The 23,917-nt window shown below is 41.4% G+C and overlaps 1 protein-coding gene across 8 annotated transcripts in view; it reads right to left on the bottom strand.

Annotated features, from left to right (window-relative positions):
• RAD51B (RAD51 paralog B) overlaps positions 1 to 23,917 on the bottom strand; it is a 458,335-nt gene that overhangs the window by 182,608 nt on the left and 251,810 nt on the right. For all 8 annotated transcript variants that reach the window (XR_014317663.1, XR_014317664.1, XM_082762401.1 and 5 more), the window contains one exon: positions 8,689 to 8,813. Coding sequence is in view for 6 of the 8 variants with exons in the window: in XM_082762401.1 (XP_082618527.1) it covers positions 8,689 to 8,813 (125 nt within the window). In the remaining 2 variants the exon portion in view is untranslated. The remainder of the gene's footprint in view (positions 1 to 8,688; positions 8,814 to 23,917) is intronic.

A 23,917-nucleotide genomic window follows, 5' to 3' on the forward strand; every position in this document is an offset into this window, starting at 1 on the left:
TACAAAGGCATTTCCAGTGTCTTTGGTACAATGGTACAAATATTTCCCTGTTTCCTTTGGAAATACCCTGCCTGATCTACTTTAGGATAACACTGGCCCTTTTCACAATTGCATTGCACTTTTGGCTTAGTTACCCTGTGATAAACTGAACCACTCCAGTATCAGCTTCACTTCCAGCTGGTATGCTCCTTATGTAAAGCAGAAACAAATTTATAATGCCCAGTATTACTTTACATATTATTTATATAATATCTTACATTCCACTACACTTTCACAAATTAAGCTTGCCCAATTCCTTCACAATGCTATCCTGATCTTTTTCTCGATTAGAAATTCCTCCCAACTTTCAGTATGCTATATTCCAAGACAAACTTAACAAAACTTTTCTAAATAATAAACACTTAAATTTCAGTTAGGCATTTTAGTTTGGTTGTTTTCAATTACAAGAAAAGAGAAAAGGGGATCTGGTAAAAGACAGGAGGCAGGAGGATTTGCCAAGGCATTCCAAGGATAAACAACTTTGGTCATTGCCACTCTGATGTTAGGAGCAATGACATTTCAGATATTGATGAGAGAATCTGCCCTAGGTTAATTCCACTCTGCTTTGAGGGGAAAGCTCACACTGAAGTCCAACCAAAATCAGAAAAGTGGTTCTATATAAACAGGATGGGAATTTGTGTCCATTCCCTCTCTGCAAACAGGCTTAAGCTTACAAACAAAGCATTTTTCAGACAATTCGGACCAGAGCCTGAGTGTCATATCTGGTTCTTTCTCTTATTTTGATGCTGTTTTAGTGAACTGTAAATACAGTGTTTGTAAAAGGCATTGGACTAACAGCCTCACAGGCTGAAGTTCTCTGTTTAGATTCCGAACAGATTTTGCTAATCTTACCCCTCCAATTCTGGTCTTTCAGTGGTTCCCCATAACGAACAGGAGATATAGCCCTCATCTCTGAGAACTGTGCTGATTAATATGGAGGTATACAATTACCAGTCAGAACAAGGCAAAAGGCCATTTTTCCAGTTATAAAAGTGAGAAAGTATGTACAAATTAAACAAATAGTGTCACTGTGACTATTGGTCACAGCACGGTAACAATTCTGTTTTTTTGTGGTAGGTTTGGAAGAGAAAAAGGAATATGGGGTTGATAATACTATAAATGAAGATGCTGCATTATTCAGGATGGAAGATAACTGAAATGTTTGTCCAGACCCTTATCTAGAAATTTACATGCTAAATATTCGCTTTGTTATGAACTTGCAACTTGGATAAGTTTTGAAGTATACAAACAGGAGAGAGGAAGGAATGCAAAGTGATTTCTAGAGCCAAGGCCTCAAAGACTGAAAAATCAGCCATGCTATCAACAGAAACTGGGAACAAGGGAGTGGAGAGTTTTGCAATAAAGCTCCAGGCACAGTCTTGGCTATGTTAATCTTTTATTAATGGTGAACACTGATGAAGAGACATTTACGGCACGCTAAGGAGAGAGAAGTTGGTGACATGAAGGCCACAGTTAAAACTACTGCAGTGGATGAGTTAAATAAAATAGAAAATGGGAGAGGGAAGCAGGAGCAGTGACTTCACAGACAAGGAACTACGCACTATAAGGTGATACAAAAACTTAAGTGTCTGAAACACAGGCAGCAAAGGTTGGGCAATATCCTGCTTAGTGGCACATAAATGGCAGTGAAGAGATTCCAGCTCTGTTCCCAGCTGCAAACAACTTATTCTGGCAAGTTCCTTATCTCTCAGTCTGTTCCCTCAGTTATGAGAACCTGGCAGGGGCATTGTGGAGATCAGTCAGCAAATGCTTGCATAGTAATTTGAAAATATAATGTCTTATGATATGGTAAACTCGTAACCAGTGCAGGCTGGCAGCAAGCAAAGAGGAGTCTCTGCGAGCTGACTGGCCTCTCAGTCAGAAACAACTGGGATGATGCAGTTCAGTCCCTGACAAGCACCCACCCCTGCCACCAGCCTCAGGAGGAAGAGTTGGTATAACTTAACTGAATGAGTTTGACTCTACCTCGGAGATACTCCTGCTTCTTTGTTAAAGATGCTTTGAACTACAGATCAACGTGTTTGAAGTTTGCACAGCTGCTGCTATGTTTTGTCAATCTAGCATTAGAATAACCTTCATTAAGAAAAACTGCAAAGCTAATTTAAAAAGAACGGAGAAAAACATAAACCATTTAAAGGTTTCCTTCTGTTCTTTTCAGTTTTATCTAATATCCTCTCATTTCTATTTGGGTTCTTTGCTAACAAGTTGATTAGTGTTATATAAGCACCTGAGTAAATGAGTTCTTGTTCAAGACCGATGGAAAAGTTCTCCATATAAAAGTGTCCTGTTAACAGGAGAGGACCATAAATCCCACCCCATTTAATGCAGACAGGACTGCAGTGATGTTTATACTGTATAACAATCTCCCACAAGTCCATTAAGAAGGAAGCTCACTGCAAACAACAGAGATGAACAAACATAGAAGTCAGGAAAGTAAGTGATCTAGTGATGTCTGAGCTCTAGATACTTGTTCATGAACCTTCTCAATTTTTATGGCATCCTTTCATTTGGCACTTTTGCTGGATTAAGTCACTAACATACTGCGTCGATAATCATCTGTTTATGCTACAATCATGCATTGTGTCCAGTTTTATCCTGTTTTTATCCCATCCAACTCAAGGTCATATCGCTGTTTATGCTTGTATATCATCTATGGATAAGCAAAAGATTTCTGTTGTGAGAGTTATCAGTTTAGAGACTTTTTATCAGAAAAAAAAAAAAAGGTACTTCATTATGAATTTAAAGGATGTGGTTTGTAAGCTTGTGTTAAAATGTGAGCCCATAACAACCTTTCATTGCATCTTGACTCAAAACATTCAAAAGATGGTAGGGGTGAGGCAGAAGTCTTAGAGATTTTTTTTTTTTTTTTAATGGAAGGGTTTGCAGAACTCAAACCAGTGCTCCTGCAGTCATTCCACAGCTATTTCTTCAAAAGCAACATTCTCCATAAGGCAGAACCACAAAAAAATTAATCTCGCCTGAAAAAGATCTATTTTCCTGCAAAATTTCCTACCCTTTGCATGACTCCATGGCATCATTCTTCCTTTTGTCTTAAAAAGTCTGTGTCTCTGTACTTTCACAGAGCTGATTTTCCATATGACAGAGATATTATATAATGAGATGGCTTAGAACAGATAAACACTTTCTATCACTTCCATTTTGACACAACCCAATAGCCACATCCCTTTTCTATCACTGCTTACTGAAACTCAGTATCCACTGTCATCTGCAGATTTTCTCATGTCTAAACACTTGAATAAAAAGTACTGCACTATGTACAGAATTTGCATTACTGCACTGTGCACATGATTCATGTAGCATACACAGTCAGTTTTTCTCAGCACAGATTGAAGCTGCTAAATGGCACTTCGTTTGTCCTAGTGCTTCTGCTAAAAATGCACAGGCAGAGCTCTCTTCTGTTCTTGCCTAGGGTACTGAAATCTCCTTCCCTGAGTTTCCCCAAATCCTAGTTCAGCAGAAGACAGAATGTAAAGAACCGTACTTTTTGCCTCACACATAGCTATGGGCAGCAACCTGCACACATCCTCCGTCACCTTCTTTGGCCAAACACTGATTTCAGTGCCCGGTTCTCTGTGGGCTCTTTCTCCCCTCACCATGTTGAAGACTGAACTAGCTGCTTCTCTGTTGCCACTAAGTAGGTGAAAAGCTTTCTGTCTGCATTTCTCAATACCAGTGGCCACCTCCAGCTTCCTCATCTGACTCCAGAAGTATTTTAAAACTACTAATTTTTTTTTCATTGCTTCTTCCATTTGCTTTAGTATGCATATATAAACGTTACAAAGTTAGTACAAGAAAACACACCAATACTCTTGGTATTTTATTTGTATTAAACATTATTACTTCCATCACTTCCAGTGATTTCAGTACGTTTCATCAACTTATATCCCATTGCTTCTTCTTTCTTCCCAGTAAACATTATCATCTCAAAGTAATCAGAAACCTTTATAGTATGAGGCTACAATCTTTCATTAAGCTTTGATACACAAAACATTGATGCTACTTCCAAATTTCAATACTGTACTTGTTCTCCTCTAGATTATTACGGCAAAACTTATAAAATCAACCTCAGTTAGCACATAGGGCATATGTTTCTCTCTCAGCCTACTTGCTCTGCTTGCAATTGCTTTTTTTTTTTTTTTTTTTTTTTTCCCCAGTTTATTTGCTTCCCTTTTTATGGATGAAAACCTCACTTGATATTATCTTTAAAACCAGACAGCTACAGAGTCCATGTAACAACTATCCTCAGTGTTTTACAGGGAGAGGTAAATCTAGTCTCACATACATTCTGAAGCCTTAGTAAGTTACATACACATGAAACTTAGTCCCTGCTCCCCTTCTCTCTCTCCCAGCCCTTCCCCATGCAATACCATGGTTACTTCACCATCACAATTTTGGAATGCTTATTCAGGGCTTATTCATATGATACTGAGCAGACCAAGACAAAACAGCTGTTCTGTAACCAAGGACACAACAAAAGTTATGTCTGGCATTATTAGTCTGAATGAGAGATGGCTTTCTGTTTTGTTTTAAGACTGAGTCACCATAAATATACTTATCCATTTGAACCACTTTACCTGAAGAAGGAAAAGAGCTGTACGACAACTACCTGGCATGGCTTGAAAGCTCTAGCCTGTATCTCAATCCTAAATGCTCTTTCTTTAAAACGCCACGCTGATTTGTTATAAAATAACACCCTGTGCTTCTATAGCACTTTCCATCTGAGAATTTCAAAACACATTATAGCCATTAATGCTATACTATGAGTCTCACAAATCCCTTGGAAACTATAAAATAAACCAGGCCCATAGAAGTTGCCATACCAGATCTGGCCAGTGTTTCACTTAATCCAGCACCCTGTCTCCAACAGACAAAAATAAAATGTTAAATATAGCATGTCAACTTATTAAAACCCTACCATGCTGTCCCCCAAAGACAGCTGAGCACACATGAAAACAGTAATCTTGGAGCCTGCTGACTCCAATTCAGGAAAGAAGGATAATTATAAGCATAGGGGTAACCGAGGAGCCTGATAGTTCCTAGCGCAGCCCCGTTGGTTTTGGCCCAAACTCAAAGGGCCTGCATGTTTATGTATGGAATTCAGGAAAACAAATGTCAAGGTTAATGACTTGCAAGACCCCTTGGGGAGAACCAAGTATCAGTATCCATATACCCAACAGATAATAGCAAGCTCCCTTCATGAACACGTTTGTGTGAAATGATTAACTTCTCCCACTTTCTCCCAAGCTCTTAAGCCACCGTGCTGCTTTGGACTTCCTGCAGCTTCAGCCCCACCTCAGCAGCGGGAAGGCTGCTGCTGCAGTCCACACTGGTGAGTTTTGACGGGACAACTAATCCCAGTGCAGCCTGGAAACCTGCTCCTGCCCTCCCCTCTGTGGCGTTGCTTCTGTCCTGGAGGAAACCAAAACCAGGACACTGCCTTCTAGAAGGGGACAAAAGAGGAAAGTTCATCAGCTTAAGAAACCTGTTCCTATCCAAGCAATAAAGCAAAGCTAATTGTTTTGAAGGCAGGCAGGATGTTCCAGAAATTTCATTACTTTGCTGAATTGGCTGTCGTCTTATTAATGTTCAACAGACATGTGGAGGGTGGGGTGGAAAAAGGGAGAGTTGGCTGAAAAAATGTCTTCAGGACAAACAAAATGAAGGAATCTCTTACTCAAATTTCAAGAACTCCTGCGTAGAAACTCTGTGCTTGATTTCCCTAGATTTGTTGCATACTCTTTCTGCCACCTGCTGCCCTGGCATTCCCCAAAGTTTTAGGTCTGCAGACTACTGCACCAACCCCAAGCTTTCCCAGAGCTCAGAACTGCATGAGTGAGAACAAACATCTAGCAAAACAGGGGTCTGTGCTGCCCAGGAGATCCTGTGTTTCCTGCAAGCTGCTTGCTTGAATCCTCCTTAATGATTTTATCTTCACATTTTGAAGAATACCACCCTTGGGCCTCATGGCCCAGCACACCTCAAGTGTTGATTTCTGTCTTGACAGGTAAGATTTCCCAGCGCGAACAAACACGCTGGCTCTATTACTGTACAAGTCAGATGTAAGGGAAGATCACTGTCACTACAGCCCCAGCGCCTCCAGGGCAAGAGGGAGAGAAGGTAGAGCCAGGAAGATCTTCCTCAAGTCATAAGGTGACTGAAGAGACAAAGAATTCTCTTACATTTTGAAGAAAATAAAATGTGTCCACTGTGCAAGTCAGAATAAAACACAGGTTTTGCCCTTAATAGTGCCCTAGTTTTCACCCAGATCTCTTGACCAACTGCATTCTTTCATTAATTTCCTGGGCCTAAATTTCACTTAAAACCAAGGAAAGATAATTTGGACTACAGAGATAATCTTGAGCTCTTTTATATATATATATATATATATATATGTATAAAGTAATATGAGAATTTGTAAAAATGATTACTGACTTGGAAATTTTGGACCTCCAACTTAAGCTTCCTTAAAAAGTGCTGATTTTCATAGCGCTGATACCCAATACCTCTTGACAGACCCACCTTATGATGACTGAAATGGCATCTCAGGAACTGAGGAACCTTTATTCACAATTCATTTCTGAAAGGGGGTATAAAACAGTTATAAAGGAACTGTGTGTGCAAAATTTTAGTAATTTTATCAATACAATCCTGCTGCAGGTGGGGTAACTCTAGATGCCCTCTTCTACTTGGAACTCTATGTCTTGCTGAAAGATTTGTATGACTTGAAGAAAAGACAATTTATCTAAAAAAAGGAGACAGACATCAGCAGCAAGAAAGTATTTGCAAGATATAATTCATATATCCTATTTCATTCATGGACTTCACAGATATATAACTATTTATGTCACACTTCTGTTTCAAATTACTTTGCCTTTAATAACATATATAGGATTTACTAAAGCTGTTTTTCCTAACTGTAGATTTAGTCCTTCTACTTAACCGCAACAGAGTTAGCCTATGGTGTTACGTGCAAGTGAGGGGATGCAGCTGATAAAACTGAGTTAAGAACAGTGACTAAAACTGCGCTTTTGTTAAGTGCATCGTAACATACGGAATTATACAGGCTTGAAAATAACACTTCATACACTTGTGATGTAATACTTCTCAAACAAAATCAAGAAAAGCTACACATAATATTTGAATATTCTTCAGAGGCACTGCTGCCTCTTTCCACTGTCAGAGGAAAGTTCTTAAACCTTTTTAGTTGACTTTGTGTAGCATGAAGAAGCACACTGCCCAGTCTCTTGCCCACTCTTTCCTTTTCGCCTTTGCCAATTCCACCTCTCATGTATCTCCAAAGAGATCCACAGAATTTGTGAAGAGCTTTATATTTTTCACACATATGTAGTAAGAGAAAACTCATTACAGTCCAGAATAAAAGCAGCAGTACGAGCATGTTTATATTCAACTGTGGACAATCTTTAGATGGAAGTCCAGAAGATCCCTTTTCTAACTGTATTTGACACACTTAACCTGCTACCTGAGAATCCAGAGGACCACTTCTGCTTCAGTGTACCCTCCTCGCAGGAACAGAAGTGCCATCTTTATAATTTTACTCATAAAGTGCAGAATAAAACAATGACTTTCTCTCCAGAAGAGAGAAAGACTGCAACCTAAAAGTGAGAAACCTCGTGTTGTGGCAGCACAACCAGGAGCTCTAATTAGAACACGTGGTAATAATACTATAGGAATAAGATGGTACAAATTTTGCATAGCACTTTTTCTGACAGTACTCTACTTTTAACGGGCAGAAAATCAATAACATTAAGACTGAGGGTCACAGCCTTTGGAAAGAGTTACATCAATGCAAAAACAGAATAGACAAAGCCAAAAGCAACTATAACCGCAGATATCCCAAAGGACAGATGAAATCATGGGTTATGATGTTTTTAAAAACAAAAAAAATGTCATTCCCTCAATCAAACCCCAAATGTCTTGCCTCCATGCTTTTCACAGTTTTTTTTTTTTTTTTAATTTTAATTAAGAGGTGAAGATTGCAGGCAAAAATGCTACTATGTTTCATTCAAAAGCATGAAATCTCTCAGTGAAAAGGGTAACCATTCTTTTTTTCGCAGACGCACTTCTGGAAAATTGCTGCTATATTTACTGCTCAAAGTTAAGCTTGCTGGTGAAGGCAGCAAGCCTCCGCTTGCAGACAGTAGCTGCAGGAGATAGAGCACTCCCTATCCTAACAGTCACAGCAGAAATTTGGCACAAAAGAGTGGAAAAGATGACAGCAAAACAATTATGGTACCAAAAGGACTAACCTCCCAGTCCTGCCCCAAAACCCTTGTACAGGAAAGAGCACTTTAGGGATTACCTTCATCTCCACCATATGCGATGCCCTAAAAGCTCAAGGAATTTGCACGCCTGTGCCAACACACACTAGGTCCTGTGACTCAGATAAGCCCATGCTAACACAGGGAGGCACTGGAGGACTGGCCAACCCCAAAAAGCAAAGGAAACTGACCGCCCTCCACCCCAGATAAGCAACTGGTCTCTTCTCAACGCACAGATCATAGCATCCCCATGGGCTGAAGTACAGTTAGCCCAAGTGACCAGGCACTGCTTGTGTGGCTTAAGTTCTCTTTGTCATCAGGTTCTCACCTGTCTTGTTGGCAAGTCGTGGTATTGCAGTATGAGCCTGGTGTTGACGCTGTGACTCCATGTGTTGCCAAGGGCTGCTGTCACACAACCAGACTCCTTCTTCCCGCTTCCAGATGCTCCTGGAACTGATTGTGAAAGAAACTGCATCAGGACCGCACCACAGACATGGAAACTCTGATCAGTCATCTCAAGTCTTTCCCTAAGCTAAGTAATCACAAGTTGTACCTATAGTATTGCATGAAATTCCTACCATTCCAATTTATCTATACAATTGCAGTGTGAGTGCTCCATCTTACCCTCTGGTACCTACATGAAATGTCAAGAATTAAGGATATGTTGCACAGTAGCCAGTACCTTCCTGTAGAGATCACTATATTTTCCTAAATATCTGGAGGTGTACCATGCTTGGGACACACTTGTGTTTGCCTTTTTAGACATATCCCCAAGCAAACTAGCTTTCTGTGGGCATGGGGAAGCAGGCCAGCAGAGTGACAGTGTATATATAACTAAACAATGAAAAGTGAATTTAAAGGAGCAGAATGCGGTGCAACAATACTCTATCTAAACATTAACATACTGCTTTGTGCAAGCAGGCAACCCCCACAAAGCAAGGAGCCCCTTAACCGTAAAATACCATTCTGGTGTCTTGGAAATCATATGAACTTTATATAACCCTGAAGGAAAATGCACTTTGCTGTGATCAGCAATGATAACATAAAGAAGTGTTTCAAGTAATGCAGCATGATCCAGCTTGCTGAATTGTCACTTCACCTGAGTTCTCTAGCACTGAAGCCAGAGAGCCCACTCACAGATACACATACAGATGCAGGCAGGCAGGGGCCCAAGCCCTTCACCTCTGTTTACCACAAATTCTGTGCAAGATGAACAGGTAGATGGTTCATTTGCTTATATTTCAAATGTCACTTCAAGAAGTGAGCAAAACAGGCAAATTAAAGACATTTAGGAAAAAAATAAAACAATTGTTACGTGGATATAATGATAATCTGCAAGTTGAAAACTGAACTGTTTGAGACAGCCACTGTGTAATGTTTAAAAGCTACGAGTGTTGGCCTGAAGTTGAATGTGAAAAAGTTGGATTTAAAGGAAGGAAACTTCCTGTCATCTATCACACAACAAATGAAACTGCCACAAAATTAAGGCAACAAAAAATTACAACATCTATCAGGAAAAAAACAAAGTTGCTTCCTCAGGATGGTCATGAAATCCTGGTTAATTAAAGTTAGACCAGACAAGGCCTTGAAAGAAAACAGTGGAAAAGATTATTAGAGTGTAAAAAAGCAGATTATATAGTATGACAGCTCTAACTTCTACGCCCTGGTAGAGCCAGTCACAGCTCTTAAAGAAATATTTCACCTTGCTACAAGGTAGCTGATGTTTTAAAGGGCAAAAATAGACTTAAAAAAAACACAGAAGGCATTGCACTGACTCTGCAATACAAATTTCAGAGCAATCTTAAGTTTCTGTCAAAACAATCAGTAATGCAACAGTATATGTTGAAACTTAAATTGTAAGTATGAGGTTTTGGAAGCAATAACTGTACTGAGATGACAAAGTCATCTCATGCCCCAGCAGAGTTTCTGGAAGATTCAGACTAAGACCCTTAATTGCTTTTACATCTGTAAGGTTGTAGGTTTTGTTACTTCCAGCCCCCCCAGCTACTCAGAATAGAAACACAGTTTCTTCATTCGCTTAAGCTTATTATTTGGTAAAATATGTAGAAAGGGCAAGACCAAAAATTACTATCACGCAGTAAAAATCATTATTTATATCACTACTGGTAGTTTGCAAACAATGACATGGATATTGTATGAGACTGCATTAGGCAGAGGAGAGAAGCAGGCTGGAGAGAAGGGCCTGGAATCACTGCAGTGTCCTAAAGGACCCATCTGAAGACCTCAAACCTCCCCTCCACCTTTCCCTGAGTAAATCAAGGTTGAATAGACATCAGCTGGCTTTGAATTAGGTCTTTAAATGTTTAGGGTCTACAAAAGAAAATAGTGAAGCACCTGGTTCAAGCCAATAGTTTGCCAGGAGCCTGGACTTGGTAGCTGACTGAATTACTTCCCACATCACGGTAACTCCCTGCAGCATGCACAATATCCACTTCTGAACAAAACCTGTTCCAGTCTGAAAACAGTCTACAACGGTGCCATCCAGTAAGGATGGCTGCTTGATGACTGCTTTTCTTTCCCCAGAACAAAGGTGTTGGTGTCTTAACAGGCATCAGACTTCTGCCTGAATTACACACCACAGGAGCACCTAACTGGAAGTTGCAGCATCAGGAATACTATTCTGTTAATTAGCCCAGCCAAGCTGCATTGGGAAGGTGGATGTGCCAGCAAGAATAATTTATCTTCATCTACATTTCTGATTTAATTTGCCACATGGAGGGAAGAACAGGTTCAAGTGTTAAAAGCAGGGTGCTGGGAGGTCTGTATTCCATTCCCTTAAAATGACTGAAACCGAGTTACTTAATTAAGTTCATTCAGTTCCACAAAATCCCTGCACCACAGAAATAAAATATTGTTACTGTACAAACAGGCTAAGGGAGAAAAAAAGAAAGAGAAGCAGCTTTAAAGCCTCGCAATCCTCTCTTCATCAAACAGAAGAAGCCAAAAGTTCCTCCTGTAGCTGGCACTGTCCTTTCCCACCTGCTAGAAATGGGTAGGAACCACAAAATTCAACAGAGGCAGCTCAAGGTCAGCTCTGGTGGGCACAGAACTGCCAGAGGACCTTTGCCTTCATAAAAAAAGCCCAGGCGCTCCGAAAGCAGCGATTGTTGGCTTAACAGCTGCAGAAGTCTGTCTCTCTACAGTAGCTAACGCAGAGCAACATCTTGCTGTTGGGGTCCTGAACTGGGCACGTAAGCGGTTCAAGGTCTGGAGCCTGGTGACACAGGGAAGGCACGACTCCACAGCAATCCTAATGCTGCATTCCTTGCAGGCCTGAAACCTGCACCAAAGCGAACAGGAGTGCTAGAGGTGTGAGGCTTGTGGCAGAACAAGCAAGCTAATTGCTGTAGTTTAGTTTATTGTATTGTACAGAAGAAAGCCTACGGTACCATGCTGTGTCAGCCCCCATCTGAAGAGGGCTGTGTGTGACCCACTTTCAGGCAAATCCTCTTCCATGAAGTTATTCAAATTTATGACTCTGGTGCAAAGTGGTTAGTAAGCCTGGAGCAAAGTTACAGTGAAGACTTTTTACAGGATGGAAAGGAATGCCTCACAGGAAAGGTTTCCATTTTATAAGGGATCCTCCTGCAATCCGATGCATTAGGCAGACAGGCAAACCAACAAGAAGCGAGCTAAATGCAGGGGAAGCAGCACCAGCTTTGCAGAGAAGTTCAAGGACAGTGACAGCATATGCTTCTTTCCTTCTCCTTGCTCTAAACACAAGAAGATAGCAAACGTCTCAGAGGAAGGAAAGACGGTATGTTAAGAAAATAGATTTATATTCAAGCATGGCCCTAAAGAAAAGCCAAACTTATCTTTTCTGTTATTTCAAACACTACTTAGTCATTAATGAACAGCTCAAAGAAAATGGATAAATAAAACTGTTCAAAGACAGAGTGATTTTTTCAGCCTTGATCTTCCAAACCCTGGCATTTTCAGACTTAGATATAGGAGTATCAGGCTAGCCTTGGCCCGAGAAGAACCTGGCTCCTAAAGGCTCCTTGGCTCTAAAGGACTTTGGTCTCTGCTCAGAGGTCCCCACATGTCCAACCTCAACCACCTCAGAGCAGTACGGAGCACCAGCTGTGACAGGAGGGGCTTACCCATGCTGGGGGTGGGTGCTTCCCCACAGACAGCTCCGTGCACTCAGCTGGCAGGCGGCATTTCCCACCTCGCCAGCCTGCCCACACTCCAGGCAGTCCTGGCATTAGGGTTTCTGCTCAGCTAATGGGTGGAAGACCACCTAGGGGGTGGAAGGAAAGGGGGCTGGCAGCCTGATGAGAGAAGTGGCAGATCTCAGTTTGTGGCTGGAATAAAGGGGGGCAGTAAGCGGGGAAAGGGGTGGGCGTGTGGAAGCACAGAGATGGGATCCTAGCACGGGGAGGTGAGGATGCATGCTAGAAGGGTAGCAGAAGACCTCTAAACAAACCCCTGCACGATGCAGGCAGATCCAGCTCAAGTAAAATGCAGTGGTGACTCCAGTGCCAGTAAGCACCCCTTTCTTTATTTTAAAGGGCTTCAAATTGATCACAGGGCACAGCATCAGACAGGCCAAGTACCGCGTGAGGTACCTGTTCTATCACCTCCTGTGAAATTGGGCTCTTCGGGGCACCAGCAGAGGCACTCGCCGAGACCCTGTCTGTGCTGGGATGCAAGAACAAAGCAGGAACTGTCTGCTTCACTCTCACTGAGCAGCTGTCACAAGTGAAAATAAAGCTCCTTGTGGTCTGAGTCAAATGCAAAGTAAATGACTCCGCACAACCAGGGGAAAAACAAACCAAAGAGAAAAGGGTGATTCTTCAACTGAGATCTGCAGCGGCGCTCCCAAACAGGAGATGGGGTGCACAACTTCTGGGCTCTGCTGCCCTGGCAGGAGTTGTCAGTCAGTTGTCACTGAGATTAACGCCACACATGGGCAGGACGGGGGCAGGAGGTTTATTCCACCTTCCATTTTTCAGTGGAGGGAACAGGATGATTTAAGCTATTCAGCTCAATACTCATTCAGGGTTTATTCTATCGTGCCCAACCAGAGAATTACAAGTACAGGCATGGTCTGAAAGACCTTCTCTTCCTCTACAGAGAAGGCGTACCATATTTTCTTAAAAAATTAATTCCTTGTGTAACCAAGTCCCCATTGTTGCAAATATGCTCGAAGGGGATTTAATCATAAAGGAATTACAGTTTCATTAGTCTTATCCTATGAAAATCCTAGGATATCTAGACCATTGACTTGAATGAAATAGGCGGCTTGAAACGTCTTTAAATGCAAGGAGTCCTTGCAGGCAGAATGAAATTATACTCTTGATTTAAAAAATATATAATCTGTTCCTTGTTGGTATAACTGCAAAGAGCAATGAATTCCACCCTTCCCACATTTTCATATAGATTTTTGTCTTCGCAGATGAAAGAGTTGTTGCTTGATAGGTTCATACCCATCACTGGGCCAATTTTAGCAAGCTCTATCGATTTGATGATTCAAAAATCTTTTTCCAATGAATGCAAAAAGGGACTGATTCACAAAATAATAGTGAAATAACAAAATACGGAAGTTACCAGTCCCCAAATCTTTCAAATTTTAACAGCAAATCATCTTCATAAAAACTTGATTTATCAAAAGGGGAAAAAAAAACCTCCAAAGGTGCAGAGAAAATATTTATAAAGAATTAAACTACTGAGCTCAATAAAAATGGCATATCAACTAAAACAGCACACCATGCAATAAGAACGAAAGTACTTTCCCTCCTGCTCAGGCTGTCTAGCTTTTCTGCACAGGGGTTCTGGTCCATCAGTAGAGCTCATAATTGCATTTAGTCTGCATTTTTGGTGCAGATCTCTAACAATGACACCAGAAGGGGGGAAAAAAGAAAAAAAAAAAGAAAAAAGAAAAAAACCCCACACCCCTATCTTTTTTTTCCATCTTCACCTATTCAGAAAGTACAAGTATAAAAATATCCAGTGGTGGAAAAACCCATCGCACAGTACAAAACAACCCACAGGACAAACTCATCTGTGAAGTAACTAACCACAGAGCTCTTCAAACTCCCACTCACTGACTTTTGCCATCTGCAGCCCTGCTCTGCACTGTTCTCTTGAGCCAAAAGGTGATTCTGATTCTCTTACCATGCACTGGTGACCGTCTCACTGGTCAGCCAAGTTAGGTCAGTCCAGACCCTTCCTGGCATACACTCTCTGCCCTCAGCATACACTAAACTAAGAGACAATGGCTGAGGATGATAAAAAGAAAGAAAACAGGATCTTTAAAAGAACAGGAGGCAGATACTTAGACCACCATTTAATATCACTGACTTGAGACAAAGCACATCTATACATACCTAGGTAAACACAAATTACTGATTTGTACAGACACTAAAGAAAATGTCTCTCCCTGTTCTAACTGTACGGTTCTGTTTCAGTTAATGTATCATGCAGGCGTGCCAGGTCATCCTGGGAGAAAAGTCAAAACTTGCTTGCTGAGTATTGGCAGTATTGCCTCCATACACTCTTTCATTACTTAGGACATATGGCAAGAAAACCAGTTGTTGCTGTAAGGAATCAAGCTTGGCCACAAAATTAACCATGCAAAAATCCTTACTTTTAAATTATTTGCCTTGTTTTATTCAGAGAGGTAATCTGTCAATTTTACTTCCAAACAACTAGTAAGTCTACATCTGTGCAAAAAATCCAAAAGATTACTTAAAATCTAAAGTAAACTGGAATAACAATAAGTAAAAATGTTTTAGGTTGAAGTTAAATTGTCAATGGTAGGTAATTTAGTTTTCTTTTTTCTTCAGTGGCATAGTCATCAAAATATACTTATCAACGGTATTAAATATAAACCCCTACTAATCCCCCAGTTTAAAACAAAACAAAAAAACAATTTCAACGGAAATTTTTTTGACCAACCCTAGTAAGTAGCTATGTTACTCCTACAGAAGTGAAGAGCCTACTGGAGATAATGCTGAAACTGCTGTTCTGATTCAGCCATCATCGAGGGACAGAAAATTGCCACTCAAGACTCCAGCTGCAAAATTCTTATCTCCATACACATTGAACGAGACAAAAAGAGAATGAACTGACTTTAATTTTGGACAGCACAGTTCATCGCATATATCCCACACAGGTGAGTTTTCACACTTTTTGTTTACCACTGTATATTTCTGTGTATCTGTGTTCATGTTGTGGGTGATTTTTACAATGCTAACCTGATATTACATGAAAAATAAGGTTCTTTCTGCTGTCTTTTTTACAGCCATTGCATGTGACAACTCCTAGAGCTCTCATCTGCCGTATGCAAAACACCATACAAACAGAACAAAATGATAGCTCCTGACCTGAAGACCTTCTTTTCATGAGAATTGCAGTTTAAGAGCCTGTTAGCTGCTGCTGCTGCTGCTTATTTCCCACTTAGAAGGAACCTTCCCTAGGGGATGACAGAAAATAAACCAAAATACGTGACAGACCAGTAAAACTGTGCATAAAGCAGGTCTTCTAGTATTCTCCACAAAACATTAGAAGCTTTTTTAAATAAGCAATATGAACTCTATTGATGATGAATTCTATCCTGCAGACTCATCTGGGTCCTCCATCCAGGTCAAGGCATAGGAAGTCCCCCAGAAAACTGGCCAGATGCTGGCGTGTTTTTCATCTCATGCCACTGCCACCGACCAGCGTGCCCACCACGGTCAGCGTGGGCTGCCCTAGCAAGTCACATTGCCTGACATCGGTGTGTTCGTGTTGATTCTGTTTTGATTTGAGACGCATGGACAGAGAGAGAAGCACACACATGGTAGTACAGAGACTCCTGTCTGCTGACCTAAAAAAAGGAATTGACATTAAGAAATGAGAAAATCCAGCTGGTCTGATTTCTTGCCAGGCAATCTACCAGCCATGAACAAAATGGTCAGGTCTCAGGAGATCTGTGGAGGTGGAAAGACAGCTGGTGGTTTACAGCACCTGAAACAGAGCCCAAATCAGGGAATCTGGGATTAAAGATCCTTGAGAACAGATTTTTTTTTTTTTTACCAGCATGAATTTTTTGCTTCTGCAGCCTGATGTACCAAACTGATCACTTTTCACACTCTACTCATCCTGCATTTTGAGTGCAAGTAGGCCTGCTGTGAGAGGGATGATGAAGACCAAGTAGAAGACAGTGGTTATGAGTCGATACCTTTCTACAACCAAGGATAAATACTTTACTGCTTGGCTCACCCTTTTTCCTTTTCTAATGAGAGATTTTGAGAAATTCCCTCTTTTTCTAAAATCTAGAATTGTCCTAAATTGTCCTAAATTTCCTATTCTTAGTATCCAGAGTTCTTTCCCACATTGCTCACCACTAAAACTTAAAGCAGCTTCTTCCATCTAACCTATCCTATACACTCACTTCTTCCTTACTCTCCAAGACTAGAAAATAAAGTCCCAAACCACAGTTCTAAGGGGAAGAAAAAAAAAAACAAACAGCTGGAATTTTGCCTGCATGCACATATAAAGGATGCATAGGTTTAAAAAACAAAGCTTGCCCAATCATGGCATCTGGCAATGCTAGGGCCCTGTGAACCAGAAAATGCTTTCAATTATCACCTCACCAATCATGCTACAAGTTATTGCTGTTTTTTTGTTTTGTTGTTGTTGCTGTTAAGTTCCCTCAGGGAATTAAACAGATCGTGATATTAATCAGAAGGCATGTAGGAGGGACAGGGCAGAATGCTAGAGTTACACATGTGTAGGCCCCTTAAGGCTTGAATAAAGAACGGAGATTTAAAATCATGCTGTCAAAGCAACTGAAGCCTTGCCTGTTGCAAGCCTCAGCCCTCTGACCTACACAACCGTGGTATTATCGTATCTGATTTTCCCAGGATGGTTAATCTCAGCTGCTAAACTTCATCAGTCTCTGCTAGTGTTTACCCATCATCTGGATTTGCCACTTCCGAACTTTCCAGGCTAGAACCAAATGATCCAGCTGTTACACTCCTCCCTGACAAGGACAAAAAAAAAAAAAACAACAAACCAAACCATAACAGTCTGGAAGCCTAAACGGCTAAATCCCATAAAGGCAGAACAAAAACTAATACATCTGGGGGATGGAGAGAGAGAGATGCCGTTTTGAAACTGCAGTGTTTCAGAACACAGCTCACAGCACCATGGACATGTTTGGATGCTGCGGTCTGAAATGCAGACTGGATTCCCAGAGTCTACATTTTTTTTCTATAAAATATGTTCTGGTAAAGAAACAGTATCTTGGCAGCTTATCCCCCGTACCCACAAATCTGACACAGTGCAGGCAAAAGCAACAGCAGTCGAGGCAAAAGTAGGAGCCAGTCTGCAAATTAACCTTAAATTACATTTGAGAGGCAGAGCGCGGAAGGGTGAAGGGGGTGGAAGAGAGAGAGTCAAGTTTCTGATGGAGAACTCAATGTGCGATAAAGTGGCCCATAGAAGGGCCAATTAGTGCTACCATACTGAGGGTGTTTCTGACACGGCTGTCCACTTCCCAGGGAGCAGTCTGATGGCACGTCTACACGGCCGGCAGAAAAGGACAGTAGGCATACGTAAGTCAGTTTTAAACGAGCACAAAAGTCTGCCTTGGGAAATATATTCTGCTAAGGAGCCACAGAGGATGTTGTGATGCTGCAGCCAGCCCACTGGCAGCATGTGAGTTAGCTCGATTAACACCAGCACTGCCATTCAGCCACTGGACCTTTCTCAAAATACTTCGCATAGACTAAAAAGCCTTCGCAAACAACGATTTTTGATCACAGCCTCACTCCCTGCATTTGAACTGGTGAACGAAGTTATCTGTCCTTCATGCTCCTGGGATTATTGCAGTACTGGTTCTCTTTCAGGATTGTTTTCAAATCTCAGCGTCTGACAATTTCCTCGTGTAGAAGGTTGAAATCTCCAATAATTAAGAGTTCAGGGTGGGGATGCTAACCACAAGGGCTGTGTTTAATGATCTCAAATTTACGATTTCTTGTGCGTAAACTGAGTAAACTGCTTTAATGTGCATTATGATGACAGTCAGTTCCCTGAAAATCTAGCCTTCGGTGATCTTAACACTGGTCACGTAATTAACAGTTAAAACAATTCCCTCTAGGTGTAAATAAAAACAACAAGCGTACTTGGATCATCAACCAAAGTTATCAAAAATGAAATTCCAGGATGAAACAATTCCCTTCCAGCCTGCAACATGGAAACAGAGGTCAGCCAAACATTCGGGGGCTAGAGATGACGGTTTGCAAATTACAGCTGTTCACATCTGGAGTTCAGATTTGGCCAAACTCCTGATATTATCCATCACAAAAACTAAACTGAAAGAATGTTTTGGTTGTATGATGAGGAACATAAAAGTTAGGAAACATTAAATGTAAAAAACGGTGCGTGTGACTAACTCTGCCTAGCAAATGCAGAGTGAGGGCCGCAGTTATTTCTCGCAACAAACAGCATCAGGGCTGACTGTGGTGTTTCCATGGGTAGGGAACGACGAGTCTGCATTTGCCAGTGTACCTCTCACCAGCTGCATCTGTTTCTTAGCGTAGAGGGACCCGTGATGCGAGCTGAGGGCTGTGACAGTGGCTTGAAGAAATGCTTTTGGGGCTGGCCTGGCAAACCTTCCACACCTAGCTGGCAGGGACAGCCGAGTGCTCGGAGTACCTTCACCACATAGGCTAACTGGGCACTTCTGGACTTCTTTATTGCACAGCCACTACACTCACACAAAATGTCTTCCCTCTCATTATAAGACAACGACAAAACAATTTAGTACATGCACAGCCCACAGCGGCTCACTGTTCAGAACGGATTCATTTACAAAGTTGAAAAACCATGCGTGTGTGCATACTTATACACAGAGCGAGGCAGCAACATAGAGGATGTTAAAATGAATGAGGATTACAGGGGTCTGGCTTCCCTCCCTGGCCGACCCGGACCTTCCAGGAGCCTCCCAGCCGGCCAGCCCCTTTCCTCACGTCGCAGGTCCCGTCCCGGCCCTGAGGAGGTATATTCTTTTTTCTTCATCTCATTCTCAAAAAGCAATGACTCACTTTATCTCAAACTAACCAAATAAATTCAATCTTGGACAGCCACCAGGACTGGAAAATTTCATCCTGATAAGCTGTTCTGCCTGGACACAGAGGGGTAAAAGGGAAACAGTTATATGGCCTTAACTATAGGAGGTTCCTTCCGCTCCTGCTATAAGGCGAACTATTCTGGGACGTGCCAAGTTTGTGCTGCAGGCTGCATCAGGCACCAACAGGACACTGAAATGCTCTGTGGAGAATAACACATAAATCCAAAATGATCTTCTGCTGCAGTGACTCTTCTCTCCTGAGATGTATTACATTTTTTAAAGTCAGTGAAAAAAAAAAAAAAAAAAAAAACTGAAAAAATCACTTTTAACGCTTGGACTACAAAATGGTTGAATCCTCCAGGGGCCAGGCAGGGCCAGAAACAACTTTTTTTTTTTTCCCTTTTTCCCAGATTTGGGGGTGGGGGGGAGGGCAAGGGGAAAGGGAGAGAGCAAAGAGTGCTTGGTTTCAAATAGCAACATTGTCCAAAAGGGTGAAAGGGAACAGATGGCCGTGGAGAATGCAGCCTCAAAGCGCCAAAGAAAAGGGCTATTTTGACAGATCTTGCTGTTTCCTATTCAAGCATGAACACTCTGGCATGGAGAGTTAAGACGATACAAGGAACAACCTCTGTTCCCAGCAACTGACTATGGGCAACTGGCCTCTGAAGCTCTGAGAAAAACAACATGAGACAGACAGACAAACAGATATGGCAGCAAGCCCAGATCTCAGCCACCAGGAAAGGGGAGGGAGGGAGGCAAAAAAAAAAAAAAAAAAAAAAAAAAAAAAAAAAAAGGCAGAAAGGCTAGAAACAGCTGCCTTTTCCTGGCTCCAGCGCAGAGCATTAGAAAGAGCCTGTCCAGCCTTTCTCATCTTCCTTTTCAGTGAAACTTCTTGGAGGGGTCACCCTCAAGCTGTTGGTCTTTGCCCTGAGGGGAGGTGAAAAAGAGGACAGATCACAACTCGTCTAGCTCAATGAAACCTGCTTCCTTTAATCACAAAGACCTCCCTCCAGCCAGCTAAGAGGAACTTTAAATGTAAAAAAGCATAATTAATTCTAGAGTTTTGCATGCAAAAAGGTTGAGAAATTTAAAGTTGTGGCTCCCACAGTACGCGTAATTTGTTTGCACAGTGTACAGCAGCGAGCCATTATATCCCAGGGCAGGGAGAATTGTACTCGCTGTGGGAAACACGGCTAATGTATGTCCTGACTTCTTCTATCGGTCCTAATCAGGAGAACGCACCCACAGCTGTTTCGTTCGCCGTTTCTGTGCGTCTACCAGCAGCCGCAGACGGCAGTTTTGAAGGTCTGCTTCCCATCCATCCCCAAAACGTAGAGTGAGATCAATCCACGAAGTGCAGCCAGGCTTCACTGCTTCCAAAGCCCATCAAGCGAGAGGAAGGAATCTGGCTGCGTGAATTTCTTTCTGATTTATGTATCATTTTCATTTTTTTTTTAGAACAAAATCTGCTACATTGCTTCCCAGCCTATACCCGTCTATGTGCAAAGCCACCACACAACACCTTTCCCCTGTGCTGTGACAGGACCAGAGCAGTGGCAGCTGGGGTGAGGAAGAGGGGGTAAACATTAACCATCTTCACAGCTCTTCCCTGAGGCGGGGAAGTAGCTATCGTCCCAATTTTAATGTCCCCCTTTTTAAAAATCATTGAAGGAAAAAGATAATAAAGAATCATGGCTGTTCGCATGCCAGAACTGAGAATGGAGAAATGCAAATGCAACATGCTGATCCTATCTGGGCCTTTGCTCCCTCATCTGTGAAAAGGCATTTGTTAACTTTGGTCAATAAATAGTAAATGTGTACAAAAACAGACACTGGCTACACATCACCTTGAAATCCTCCGGCTCTAAAGGAATCCATATTATTGCCAAAACCTTGGCTTTCCACAACAGGTAAATAGTTTTTTGTTTGTTTGCTTGCTTTATTTCCACAAAGGATAGTCAATAAAGCCATTATTAGCTGTAATTGTTAATTTATAACTAAATAGATAGGATCTGACTATTAGAAGTAGTCAGACAATAAATAAAGTACCTTATTTAGGCTAAATCAGATAAAATCTCTCTTTTCTTATAATCATGAGCTTCCTGAGCAGAAAAACTGCTTCAGGCTATATTTACTAAGGGAATCTAAAATGTCGATTATTGACCACCTATTAATGAATATTGAATTAGTTTGCCTTTCTTCCCTTAGTTCCTTGAGTAAAGTCAGCCCTGTACCATTACCCAGCAGCTTCCATCCTGCTTTACTCGTGTTGTATGTCTCCTCCTGTTCTCTGTCACTGTCATTGTAATGAACAGTGCTCACAAACTGATTCTGTCTTTCACATTGCAGGACAGGTGGTCCCTCAGCATATTCCCACACATTCCAAATATTTTAAGTGTTCCACATCTGTTGTCTAAAGCATTTTTAGTTCCCCGCAAGAACAGTAGGAGAGGAAAACAAAAAGTTTATATATAACATAGTAACGGACCTTTTATGCCGCATGAGCTCTGTCACTTTGACAAGATGATAAATTTCAAAACAAGAGCTCGCACTTCACTTGCTATACTATAAAAAGTCCTGCAGAAAAGATAACTGAAGAATTAACTTTTGACCGTTGTAATAGTCCACACGGTAAACTTGAGTGTGTGCTTTTTTTCTTTAAATACCATGTCTGATGATCTAAATGAAAAATAATAATAATAAAAAAATGAATTAAAGTGGCTTATACATTTTATGTTTATACAAACTATTTGATCCTCTTAAAAAAAATCAAAACATCTCCAACACTCATTAATATACAGTTTGGGCAGGATTTTTATAAGAACTCAGTGCCACCCTACAGCAGCTAGGGAAACACTGAAAGCTTTTGATTTTTCTCCCTAGAGGAATGAACCTGATCAGATATACTTGAAAAACCCATGACTGCAAGTAATTCTTCTCACCGATGAAACAGGGCCAGTGGTCAAGAACTGAGACCAGGAAATGAAAAGCACTAAGTGTGTCTCAACTGCTAAACTACTGTTTAGGAGGCAGAAAAGGACTGCCAGGCTGTAACTGGAATAGGTGGTGGGGGTTAACATTTCTGCTCTGCTGGAAAATGCTGTGAGATAGCTGTACCTACAAGCAGTTGGCAATCTGGTTTGCATCTCAGAGCAGAAGCTGGCATGTCCGGCTTTACCAGCACCGCAGCTCCGCTGGGTACTGGCTTGTTACGGACTGTGACAGGAGACTGTCCCCTACTGCATGACCAATGTCATTTCCAACAACGTCATGACATTCCTTCAAGCACTTTGCCAGCATGACACTTCAGCTAGGGCTGATGCCTAATGGTATCAGAGATTAGCAGTACAATTGTGAACTCCACAGCTATGCAATACAAACAAATGCTCTATTCTTTTTATTTTCTCCCCCCCCCTTTTTGTTGTTGTTTTTCAAAGAAACCTATTCTGAGCTCTGAGAGATAAATGTTTTATGTGGTCTTTGCATGACTGACCCAAGACTGTGCCTCAGGGGAAACGATGCCCCTGTGTGACTGCCTTCAAATAAAACACTACCAGGATGTACAGCAAATGCCCTGGTACTTCCCATGGTCCCAGGACTGAAAGTTGGGCATTTAAGCAAACTTGCCTCAGTGCATTCTGGAAGACTAATTTTGTCCAGGCCTAAAATGATGTTGACTGTGAGGCACAGTATCTTATCAGTGCGTACCAGCAATGTGATGCTGAGTAACAATGCATATGTAGACATCTTCCCCCAAAACACAGTATATTGAACATGGAACAGGCCCAGGAAGAGGGGAATTTTAGCTTTCTTTATAAAATGGCCAAAATTGTTCCTCTTTCTATGAATTCCAAGAGCCCCCTACCACGCTAGTACCACAGTGAGAAATGGGAAGAGAAAAGAGAGGAAATTGAGACAAATTTGCTTAGCTGTGTCAGAGCGCACCCGGGTGAGCCCAAGATGAGAACTGGGGAAGTCTCTCTTGACTTGCAAATCCAAAGTTTCTAAAAATAACTTGGAAGCGCAGACATTAGCACACACAACTCTGTGAACCAAGAGGTTGTCAAAGGCTAAAAGATCGTGGAAAAGTTAGAATAAAAATGACTTGCAATTATGTACAAAAATTCATTTTTCATTTTTGCTTTGCAATGAATTTCAACAGCCCAGATGATAATTTCAGAAGAATACTCAGCGTGGTCAAAGGAGCTCATACAGTGGGTTTCAAGGAAATTCCTGCTAACAATATCTTGTACTTGTGAATAGACTTTGTAAACCTTTAAACTTCACTGAATTCTTCTAAAGAAAAAAAAAAACCAACAACAAAAAAACAGGTAAAATTTAATACATTTTCACTATTAGTAGAGGAGAGAAAATATCCTTTGGATCTTTCTAGAATCCAGAAAGGCCTGTACTGTATTCCAGTACATACATAAAGGATAAACGTGTCAATGGATGACTTTACACAAACAGAAAA

This window comes from Aythya marila (genome assembly GCF_965140915.1).
Source record: "Aythya marila genome assembly, chromosome: 5".
Classification (NCBI taxonomy): Eukaryota; Metazoa; Chordata; class Aves; order Anseriformes; family Anatidae; genus Aythya; species Aythya marila.